This window comes from Sarcophilus harrisii, chromosome 4 (genome assembly GCF_902635505.1).
Source record: "Sarcophilus harrisii chromosome 4, mSarHar1.11, whole genome shotgun sequence".
NCBI classification, from domain to species: domain Eukaryota; kingdom Metazoa; phylum Chordata; class Mammalia; order Dasyuromorphia; family Dasyuridae; genus Sarcophilus; species Sarcophilus harrisii.
In genome coordinates, this window is record NC_045429.1 from 175,870,678 (window position 1) to 175,883,221 (window position 12,544).

Genomic DNA, 12,544 nt, shown 5'->3' on the forward strand with positions numbered 1-12,544 from the left:
CCCAAACAGATCTCTATCTCACCAGCCAGTAAACTGTATGTAGTTATTTTCATTCATATGATAATTCAAGATTCCTATCAGTATTTTAATATTATTCCACTAGACATTGTCTATAATATAATTCAGCATCCTATGAAGATAAGCCACAATACTTTGAGGTAAGTTTTCAAATATTTCTAAATATACAATTTTATTGGATTTAGAATATCTATGTTCATTGCAATGGAAATATATTTTTCCCAGAAAAATAATGTTTACCTTTTTTTTTTCATGTCACATAGTAAGGGATTCCCAAGAAATCAAAAGAATAGTAAATTAAATCTGTATTTTTTGCTCTAGAGATTTAAGTCAGACAAAATGTTAATTCTTTTAAAGGGCTGACCTTAAAACAGCTTTTTAACCTGGGGTCTGTGAACTTGTATGTGTGTGCATTTCTTATAAATAGATATAGATATAGATAGATGTTATTTAAATACAATTGATTTCCTCTGTAACCCTATGTATTTTATTTTATACATTTAAAAACATTATTCTGAGAAGACATTAATAGGCTTTGCCAGAAGTGCACAACAGAAAACAAAGTTTTTCAAATTTAAATCTTAACTGAAAAGTTTCTCCTCTATTCTGGTTTATTTTTTAAGGAATAAAATGTGACAATCCTATTCTGCTTCTTAGACTGTATTAAAGCCCAGTTTTAACAACCCAAGGGAGTAGATGTCTCTTGGCCCCTATGTAAGTGGATCTAATTTTCAGAAGTACCTTATTATATTCTCATCTAAAATTTGGCATTGACTCTAAGAATAGTATTAAAACAAGGCTTCAGTGTACTTAGTTATGTTTTTTTTTTTTTTTTTTTTTTTTTTTTGGGGCATTCTGCACAAAGAGATTCTAAGAACCACAAGTCTTTATAAAAGGCTAATTTGTTATAAGCTGCCTTCATGCCTACCTCCCAAAGAACTTCCATTAACTCACAAAGCTAGACATATTTCTAACATTTTATCTTTATTTGACTTGAATTTCCCCCACAAATCATAAAAAAATTATTTATTTTTCCTTTGTAAAAAATGTGGTTCCAAGACCATGCAAAGTTTTACAAATGGGAAAATTGACTCGAACAACATTTTTAAAAGGCTCATCACCTTCCAGAGCAACATCAGTGGCATTCACATCAGTAGGATGATGGTTCAATGGTACTCATATTAGAGTGACAGAAAAAAACCAAAAACTTTTCCTGAAGTGTTCATCTGGACAGGGGGCCATCATGATGCCATTCATGCCTTCTCATAGTGACGAACAGCCACCACATCTCCAAAGGTGAGAGTCTAGAATATTAAAACATAAATAAGACTTTAAATTGAAGAAACACCATATCAGTGGAGGCATTTTCTTACATTTTAAATTATAGCTTAAACTATCTGGAGTCTTAAAAACTCATATACTTGAAAATTTCCCTGACCCATTTAGGGATTGATTCTTCTGCCTTTTTTTTAAAAGGATCATAGATAGTTCTAAATATTTCACTTATATACCTGTTGCACGTTTCTATGGACAAAATAAACTGATTAATCTTAGCAGGGGGACCAGGTCAAATCAGATATCTTAATTATACCTTAACTGATCAAAGTAATAATAATAGCTTATATTGACTAATACCACAAGAAAGTGTCTGAAGCAAGATTTGAAACTAGGTCACCCTGTTGACAACTCACTTTCTATATCACTTTTATCATAATGTCTTAATTGAGAAAACTGAAGTGACTAAACTTTGGACCTGATGTACCTAGATGATTTTTTCAGCTGTCTACAAGGAAAGTAATGGTAAGTTCAACAATCAGTCTTCATAAAGAGAAAGGAAAAAGAATCTGAATACAGAACTTTCTTGATTTGTTTTGCAAAGCATAGCTTCCCAAGCTTGGTATTACTGAATTTTTGACAGATTTTGAACAATCAAAAATTATCTGGACAAAGAGGTAGTCTCTGTAATAGTTGGACACTAATTCACCATGTGAATGTATGATCCTTTGTTTTAGATGGTGGAATTCAGGAGCAGAGCTATAAATATGATTAAAGTAGTCCAAATTATTGGCTTCTATTTTCTAGCATATGGATGTCAAATTAAAAAATTGATGTTTATAATGCTTTGTCAAACTCATTTTCCTTAAGGATTTGTAATTCCATATACAAATATAAATACATGTGACATTATCTGAAGGAGATCAATTTGTCAATGTCTTCTATCAATTTTTTTTCTGTAATTATTGCATTGCATTGAAATTTGGTTTGTGATTCTTCACTGACCACAGTTGAACCTTTATTTAAAACAGGCATGTGGGGAAAATACATTAGAATTAAAGTCAAAAGAGGCAACATTTACTACCCAAGTCATATTGGGCAAGTTACAGAGTCAATTAAAGAAAACCACTTTGATTTCCTCTTGTGAGAAATGGGCCTGATAATATTTCACTGCCTGCCATTGTATGTAAGATTTTTTCTACTTTGCAAAAATAACATCATATAAATCTAGGTTATTATGGTAGGGGATGAGGAGTGTGTTCTGATTCTTTTTAAAAATAGCTAAGAAAAACTGGAAGAATGAATGAGTTCCCCCAAATATATATGTCACCAAAATGTTGTTCCTTCATTATACATTAAATTGTCCAAAATATATGGGTCAAAATATTATATCTTTTTATATTTATAAAGCCACTTCTGTTCAACTTAATTAGTTGAGGAAATTAAATTCAAAAATTAGTTTTTGTTTATTTTGCTAGCACATATTTGTAACTTTTTTATTACTAAAAATATTGAATATCAATATTTTAATTGTATCAATATTTTAAATGTATACATACATATATGTGTATATACATATATATGTTAGTGACAACATTTTCTTGTTGCTCATCAACTGGATTTGTAAACTTTAGTTTTTTGAGATTTAACTAGTTTATTATTTTTCTAATTATAAAACATTACTGATTTTCATATTTTTATTTATATTTTATTGTCCATATGCAGAATTCTATTTCACTTGAAGTTTAGATATTCCTTTCTACCAAAGTCTTTTTTCTCACATACTATAACTACCAACAAAAACAGTAAATTTGCTCTACTTAATATACAACTAAATTGTTGTATACAATTTATATACAATTGTATATATTAATATACAATTTAGTTGTATATTAAGTAGAGCAAATTTACTGTTGTTAAAAAAAAAGTATACTTTTGCTGTTCACATTGCATATTATACACCAAATAAATTCTAAACAGAATACACTGTTCTTACTCACCATGACCATTTTGCCATCCTTAATTTCTCTTACAAAGTTTGTCTCTTTGCCATCCCATTTTTGAACATGAACTAGCTTATCACCATCCAAGCTCACAACAGACTACAAAGAACAAAAACACAAGAGAATTAAGCCTAAAAAGGAAGCAACATAGCTCTTAACTTCTGTTTGAAGGAACTTGAACTGTTTGAAAACAACTTGAACAACTGACTGGTGTGATGGTAAGATCCCAATCTGTGACTGGAATCACTATTGCTTTACTTCAATGAACTGTAATAATTATATCATTAAAACATGAATTACGTAATCTATTAATTAATCATTTTATTAAAGTGTGTTTCTTTGTTCAAAATTCAATGCCTTCATGTATCAGAAATTAAAAATTCCTTACCAAAACAAATAATCATTCATCTCTATACCATTTGCACTTAAATGAAGCCTTGAAGTGAAAAAAAAATTATATTATTCATCTAATTTTCTCAAAGACTTTAGGAGGAATGCATGTTCCCTTCTTTTGAGAGTATATTTCAGAGGTTGTAGTTTAAGGAATACAGTTCAAATAGAAAAATGAGGGGAAATAACGATAAAAGCTTGTGGATGGGAAAATTTGAACTAGAGATAGAATTCAAAAAAAATCACGAATCAGAACAGTTGATCTGGTATCTCAAGAACCATGCATGGGATGGAAGTCTTCCCAGTAGAAAATAATTCCTTCCTGGACTCCTCACCACTGAAAGAACTCCCCCACAGAAAAGAAATACATGAAGAGTCTTTAAACACGGAATTTCAAAGTTTAGAGTTCCGTGGTCACTTAATTCTACCCTCGCCTTAAAAAGAATTTTAGAAAGAGAGGAAAGGAAGAGGAGGGGGGAGGGGAAGGGAGGAATAGAGGAAGAGAGAGAGAGAGAGAGAGAGAGAGAGAGAGATGGGGATGAATGATTAGTAGTCATCCAGACTCTTTAGGAAGCATGATGGGGAAACTCCCACTTCCAAAGTGGCCCATTCCACTTTTGAATAGCTTTCCTTTTGTCCCTATATCCTAAAGCTTAAAATCCCCTCTTTAATAACTTTACCCTAGCTCTTCCCTTTCTAGAAAGAAGTCAAATTACTTACTTTGCAGTTTCTATCATCTGGAGTTGTTTCGTCAAATTCTTCTCCCAAGTGGAAGCTGATTTCTGTGTTCTTGAAGGTGCTCTGAGTCCTGATCACCACTTTGTCCCCTTCTTGACTGATTATCACTGTTGGTTTAGTCACATTCCCCACCTGCCTAGTGGCAAAGCCCACTCCTAAAGAACCAGGGAGAAATGATACAAGTTACTCTCAGCCATCTAAAAGCTACTGGGCTTGCAACGGAGCTTGCAACTTTCAGACAACTTTCAAAACCTTTCCTTATTTTTCCATTTCCTCTCACTCCCACCCCAAACCATATATTGGAAATCAAGGTATCCTAAGGCATAATCAAATATTTAGCCACGTAACATGATTTTATCTGCCAAAATAACTGAATGCTGATGAAAACAAAGGAAAAATCAAAATGTCTTCAAGCTCTTTTTAGATTCAGATGGTAAACACAACCCAATCAGAAGAGTCTTGATTTAAGAAAAAAGAGGGCAGATTATAAAGGCTGTATTTACATTATTTTGGTCCTTTAATCGTCAGGAAAAAAACAATCTTATAATTGGATACTGGGGTTGCAGCTTTGTTTTTAATCTACACAAGCAGTTGAAAAAAGAATCATAAAGTCACTCACATATAGATAGATACTGTGGTTTTCAAAAAGATTTAATCTTGTGTTTTACTTACCTAGTGCCTTCATGTATTCATCAAAGTTATGGCTGTCAGTCAGCTTCCAGGTAGCACAGAAAGCCTCCACCATTCTTTTTTTTTTTTTAAACCTCCCTCACTAGCTTCAGACAACTGAGAAGATAAGATTGATTTTCCTGGCCCTGAGGTTTAGAATATGTCCCAGCTATTCAGCTCCAGCTTCTTATTTGAAGAAGAGGCGGGCAAAGAGCAAGGATTAGAGCTGAAATCTCCACCCCTCCTCCGTCCCTCTTTCTAGGAGCCTGGAGATGGGGAGGGGGAATGGAATCGAGGAGCAAGGGGCCCAATCCTCTTTGTGATTGGCTCAGGCCACTGGGTCAGCAGAGTAGGACAGGCACCACCCACCCGGTACACTGCGGCCCTTATCCCTTATGGGGCTAGACTGGGGAGGCTTCATTAGGGATGGAGGGAGGGAAAAGGGGAGGAAACAAAAAAATGAGAGGGGTCTTTCAGGTTTAGCTTGAAATTTTGGCAATAGTAATATAAGACTGGGAAAAGGAAAAAGAAAAACGCACAATGGAACATTCAAATTGATTTCCGTTGAACGTGAAGATAGTGACAAATGAAAGCCCCATGAAGAAAATTACAATAATTCCAAGTTTTTTAAACCAAAGGATGCTGGACTCTTTCCCATTCTCATTCTCTGTGTGTGTCTGTCTTTCTCTGTCTCTCTCTGTTTCTGTCTGTCTCTGTCCCTCCCTCTGTCCTCCCCCCAACAAATTGGGAAAAAAAAGGAATCTGTTCCTGGTTTAATTTTATCTCATATACGAGAGATAGAGGGAAGAGAGGGGAGAGACACTCAAATATAAGATTAAAAGAAAAAAAGTTAAGCCAGGAGGGGAAAAAAGGCCTTTCCCCCTATATGATGAATGTTACCCTGCCTGGGTATCAATGAGCTAAAACTATTTTGACATTCTCCTAACAAAGTAAGCAGACTTTAGAGCTTTCACTGTCCTTAGCAAGAGTAGGAGAGCTAATTGCAATGAGAAAGCAACTAAGAAAGAGTGAAATGAGGGTTCTTTATGGGGTAGGGAGGGGAGAAGAAGGGGGAAGGGGGAATAAGAATTGTCTGAATAGAGAAAAGTGAGCTACTTTTTCTTCAGATAATATAATAGGAATTCTAGAAATATCAGGACAAAATATCTGAATGATTAGCATTTTTAAAGACTAAACCCTCACATGCCCGCACTAACCTATGATTTTTTTAGGGCTACCAATCTAAGCCAGCATAGCTAAAGAGGAGAGCAGAAATTAAAAAAAAAAAAAAAATCCTAGCTATTTTAGGGATGTAGCTTCTAAGTGTAGCCCTCCTCATGTCCTTACTCATGTAGAATGTAGTTGAAATGGATGTATGCTTATAAATCATGCTGATGTTAAAACAAAATATTTCTAAGATTACTTGAGAATTTTGAACAGCCATTCGTATACCCCAGGAAGGCCCAAAATCACCATGAATGAATTAAAAGGACTTATTAAGCCCTTACTGTTTTTAACAGTGTCCTAAAAGCTGAGGATACAGATACAGAAAAATGTTTTTTCAATTTTAAAATGTAAAAATTAAAAAATAAATTTAAAGCCAGCTCCCATTTTCAAGGGGGAATAAAAGGAAGTCATACACAGAGGAGAATGATGGATGACCATAAAATGTGAAGTCACAGGAGTATTAAGTAGAACCATATGACAAAGGAATGGTTCCTCCTCAAAAGCAATGACATTTATTTGATTATTATATTTTGAAGGAAAGATGAGATTTGAGGACAAGAGAAGTAAAATGACGTAAGAGAAAGAATATATGTGGCTTTCCTTTGGTGGCTGAGTTGAACTAGAAGTAATGAATTCTCATCAATCTGCAGGGACACAAGGAGGACAATGAGATGCAGTGAGTCTCACAGTTCTTCTAGAACAACCATCTTAAAACAAAACCTAAATCTAGGGTTCTTAACCTTTTGGGTATCATGGCTCCCCTTGCAGGCTGGTAAAGTCTATGAAGTCTTTCTCAGTATTATGTTTTAGATGCATAAAACACATAAAAATACAAAGGAAACTAATTATATAAAAATATTGTTACCCCAAAGTATATTTTTTTAATGTTCACAGACCCCAGATTAGGAATCTCTGACTTAGATCTACTGGTTAGTTCCAGAAATATTGAAAAAAGGAGTTGGACCTTCATGCCTAAGTTTGTCCCTCTTCTCAGGGACAGTTTTGTCTTAGAAAGCAGAATTATTCTACAAAGAAGTCTTAAATAAATATTTACTATAGCTATTAATATTGATATTACTATCTAATTTACTTATTAAAGTGGCATATGTAATCTATGATCATTTTGGTAACTGTCCTGTTTGTTGACTTTGATTTCTCTTGTTTTCACCAGCTGACGCTTTTGCTCAAAACTGATCCATGTTGGGGAATTGATTGGGGAATGATTGAATAAATTGTGGTATATTAATATAATGGAATATTGTTGCAAACCTTAAAGTGCTCTATAAATGCTATCTAGCATTATCATCACCATCATGTTTCCAGCATATAGTTCTCTTATCCCCCACCCAGTCCTCTGCAAATGTGGATTTAATGGTGGCAAATAACTTGTAACTATTCATCCATGTAACAAGTACTTATTGATCACCCATTATGTGCTTAACATTAAGCTAATACAATCCAAATAAAAGCAATTAAGTGGCACTGAGTGCCAGGCTTCAGTCAAAAATATTCATCTTCCTTAATTCAAATCTGGCCCTAGATATAAGCTGTGTCATTCTGAGCAAGTCACTTAATCCTGTTTGCCTTAGTTCCTCATCTGTAAAATGAAATGGAGAAAAAATGGCAACCCCACCCCCACTCCCTTACCCCCATCTTTGCCAAGAAAATCCCAAATGGAATCACAAAGAATTAGACAAAACTGAAAAAAATGGAATAAAACAACTTAAATACATAAAAAGATTCCTGATTTTATCAGTGTTGGCACATTTTCTCCTGATCATCGAAATCCCTCTACTTTAATAAGCAGTTATCATAAGGTATTCATACACATACAAACACAAAATCAGTCCACCAATCTTCTGGTGTAAGTTTTTTTGAACTTGCATATACTAGTTCTCAAGAAACAATACTCACCTGAAAATGATTGAATAGCAACAAAGTAGCCCCATTCTGAGGATTCTACTTGTCTTTGGATTTGGGTTTGAATAGCTCTAGAATATAACATAATATATCCTTAAATTATTATATATTTCTCTGTCTTTAAATGTTGCATTCTATTAAAAATCAACATAATGAGAACAGAGCCCACATCTAACACAAGCCTGTAATGCTTAATAAATACTTTTTGAAGGAATCAAGGTTGCACCTAACATACAGCTCAATAACTTTTTATTGCACAGAATGAAATTAGGGAGTGCTTCTTTGAAACAAGCCAAACTATATCTCTCCTATTTTTACCTAATTATGCCCCATGGAGCTTTGAAAAAAAATGTCTAATGTTGCTTTTTAACATGCAAGTCCTTCAAATATTTAAGAAAATAGTCACATCTTCCTCCTTCATCAAAGTCTCTTCTCCAGGCTAAACAAACATTCCCAATTACTTCAACACTTCTAGACCCCTTGGGATTCTAGAATGTGTTTTATTCTTAAGGGAAAAAAAAACAAAAACAAAAACAACTATGTCCTATGTGAAAATGTCCTTCAAATGTAGCATATAAAACTAAACATGACATAACACTCCAAGTGTGATCTCATTAGAGCATAGTAGGAATATTATCTCTCTCTTTCTGAACACTTGATATCTTTACCATTTCCTGCAATTACATTAACATTTTTTAGCTGCCTCATCATACTGCCACTTGAGCTATATTCAACTAACTAAACACTTCACTTTTTTTCCAATTAAACTACCATTAAGTATCTTCCATATTCTAGAATTTTGTAATTTTTTTATCTTTGTTTAAGAGAATTTTGCAGTGATTGGCAGATAATAGATTCAGTCTATTATTCCAAACTTTTGAGATTTTAAAATTTAAATTCTAATGCCATTCAAATTATTGGCCATTTTTCCCAGCTCCATGTCAGCAATAAAATATGAAGAACTTTCTGTGTCATTTGATGTTAAATATTCAAAGACTAAAAGCGTAGACTGGGATAGAACTGAGAACTATGACACCCCATGCATAAACTACATTCCAAATCTATCATAATACTTTTTTGGGGATGTAATTAGTCAATAAATATCAATCCAGAAAACTGTCTTCCATTCATCATGACTGGAAAGACATTACAGCAATATCACAGACCTAATTGAAATCCAGATACATTATATTTACTGAAAGGTATTGAATACTTTCTTCATGGAATGTATTGTCCAGTCTTTGTCTCTGAAGATGTGTGAGGGTGATATCTTTCTGCAGTCTAAGAAAGCACAAATTGCTACAGAACAATTCTGTAGGTAAGCAGTTCTCAGAAAGCTGATGTTAGTAGATATAAATATTTTTCATGGATCATTCTACAGTAACATAGGGCTGAAGTGGTAAAATGAAGGATTATTATGAGGCACTATTTTTTTTTCACACATTAGGATTGAATTTTTATCCCTTTTGTAAGTCTTCTTTTCTTTTAAGACAAGATTTTTCATAGAGAAAAGAAATGTGAAAAGGTGATTCACTAATAGTAAAATAATATAAATGGACCACGGATATAATGACCACCCTTGGACCTACTTCTTTAGGGGACACATGGAAGTTTGCCAGTGCTTAAATGGCTGCCTGAGGATTTAGGGGTAGATGAGATATATTGATTTGTACAGGAAACTAAAAGAAAATTATAAAGACAATTATAATTATAAAAGACAACAGAATATCATAGTTACTTGAGCTGATGTATTGAATTCTCTTGTGTGTTGTTAAAATGTTTCAATCAAAGAGTTGTATTAACTGAATTAAATTAATTAACTTGTAAGAATGAAAATGTAAGAAAATGTATTTGAGACTTTCAACTAAATATCTGTCAAAATTTGCTTAGAAATTTAACAGATGTTAATGTGGGTGAAACCATGGGGAAGAATAAATTATTCTAAGGATTTTGGAATAATTTATTGATTATATTATGACATTATGCAACTATACAGAAATCCTGGAAAAGGCACATTTTTAAAATTGAATGTTAATAGCAAAGCAGCACAGTACGCAGTATGAACATTCTTGGACTGAAGTTTAGGTAACGTGGATTTAGTTGCTAATTCTACCATAAATTAGCACTATGACTTCAGACAAACTATGAAGCCTTTCAAAGTTTCAATTTCTTTATCTATAAAATAAAGAGATTGAATTAGAAATCTCTCTCTTATCCTTTTCAGTTCTAATATTCTATAATTCTATTAATAATGATCATAAATGACCTTAATGAACTAATAGTATACACATAAATATTTATGAAAAATGGAAAGCAGGTTAAGGATAAAAATTATTTTTTTTCTCTATTAGAAGAGCTCTCATGTTGCAGTAGAAAATAGAAGTGTCTCTGGAGGGCCTCTGTTCAAATCATACCTTTAATATTTACTACCTTAATGATTTTGTGAAACTCACTTAACTTTGTAAGGTCTCCATATTCTCCTTTAAAAAGTAAAGGGTTAGGATTAGATGACCTCTAAGTGCCATATCTAAGATCCTAAAAAGATTAAATAAGAATATATATATATATACTTGCAACATATATATGCAATGGTCACTATTTCTGGGCTCACTCAACTTCAGCTTCCCTTCATTTTCTTCTCCTACCTCTACTCCCTAATCTTGTACTCTAGGATATGGCTTCTTAAACTGTTTCCACCAGCAACCAACCTCTTTTAACCTGAGAAATTTTTATGTGACTCTGGTATATAGGTATATGAAAAAGGTATACAATTCAAACAAATAAATCATAATTTCATGACTCCCACATTTAATTACAAAACCCCATATGGGATCATGCACCACAATTTAACCAGGGCTCTAAGGCAGCTAGGTGGCATAATTTGTCCCCAGCTATTCCTTAACTGATGAGTAGTCAATAAAAATATATGTTATGTTATGTACCAGGCACTGTACTAAGTGCTGGGCATACAAAAAAATAGGCAAAAACAATACCTTCTTTCAAGGAACTTACAATATAATGGGAGAGACAACATAAAACTAATATATATACAAAGCAAACTTTGTGCAAGATATGTAGAAAATAATTAATAGAGGAAAGAGATGCAAATTAAGAGAAGTTGGGAATGGGTTGCTCCCCAAAAGCTGGAATTTTAGTTGGGCCTTAAAGGAAACCAAAGAAGTCAGTAGGTAAAATTAGGGAAGGAGAGTATTCCAGGCATGTGGGACAGCCAGAAAAAATATCTAAAGCCAAAGGCTTATTTGTGGAAAAGCCAGGAATATCACTGGATTGAAGAGTACAGGACAGGGAGCAAAGCATAAGACTGGAAAAGTAGAAAGGGAACAGATTATAAAGGACTTTGAATGCCAGTATATTTTGCATTTGATTCTGGGAGTGAATGAGAGCCACTAGAATGGTACAAGAGTACTGCTGTGTTAAGCATTTAATTTCTTATACAAATCTTTCCTTTATAGCTCTCATTTCCATTATACTTCTTTCCTCAAGTGCTTTCATTTCATTTATAAATTATTTTTTAAACTCTCCATTTTGTCTAGGAATTTTAGCTGAATTGCTGTTCAAGCTGTGTTGTCCTATGAGCGTTTAGTTGTCTTCTGAGTTTGTGTGTTTCAACTCCCAGTCAACATAATTGTTCTTAATGATAATATTCTTTTTTCCTTTATTCATTTTTTTCAGTCTTTATTCTTGCCTTTGAACTTTGTATTAGGGGCAAGTTCTGTGCATGTCTGAGTTTTGTTTAGTCCTATTTTTTATTCTCTTAGGTTCTACTCCTTTCCTTGGGTATTGAGTTTTGTCTTCTTAAGTATCTTAGGAGCAGCCCTACCTGGAAACCTGTAAGTTTTCCAGGTACCCCAAGAAGTCTTATTCGGGGCAAATTTTGAATACTTTCCTCTTGATCTGACTTTTGCAAGATTCTGACCTGGGTCCTGTACAACACAACTGTGGATTTGTCCAGGTTGAACTGAAATCAAGTACTACAGAACTAATTAGAAGGCTATGAATGTTAAGATGCACAGAATTACAAGTTCCCCTTCAGTAGAAATAATCTGTGCCAGTTGCTCTGTTTTAGAATTCAGACCAAGTCATAAGCTGGATCTGAGACTTCTATTTCCAGGGTCAGAGCTACAGTTGCTTCTTGCCTCTATTTCTGATTCTTGCCAAGTACACAACAATAGGCGTATGGCTTCATTTTTCCTTGCTCTAATATCCCTAGGTACCTTCTTAGTCTGTGATACATCACAGTTGGTACTTTATAGTCATGCTCCTTTGTGCTGGATCTCAGATCT

The 12,544-nt window shown here is 33.6% G+C and overlaps 1 protein-coding gene across 1 annotated transcript; it reads right to left on the bottom strand.

Annotated features, from left to right (window-relative positions):
* Positions 1 to 828: 828 nt before the first annotated feature.
* On the bottom strand, positions 829 to 5,352 carry FABP7 (fatty acid binding protein 7). The gene is made up of 4 exons (XM_003769410.3): positions 5,097 to 5,352; positions 4,407 to 4,579; positions 3,294 to 3,395; positions 829 to 1,322 (listed from the first exon to the last, which is right to left on the bottom strand). The coding sequence occupies exons 1-4, from the start codon at positions 5,167 to 5,169 to the stop codon at positions 1,272 to 1,274; spliced, it is 399 nt and encodes a 132-aa protein (XP_003769458.1). The 5' UTR covers positions 5,170 to 5,352; the 3' UTR covers positions 829 to 1,271.
* Positions 5,353 to 12,544: the final 7,192 nt, after the last annotated feature.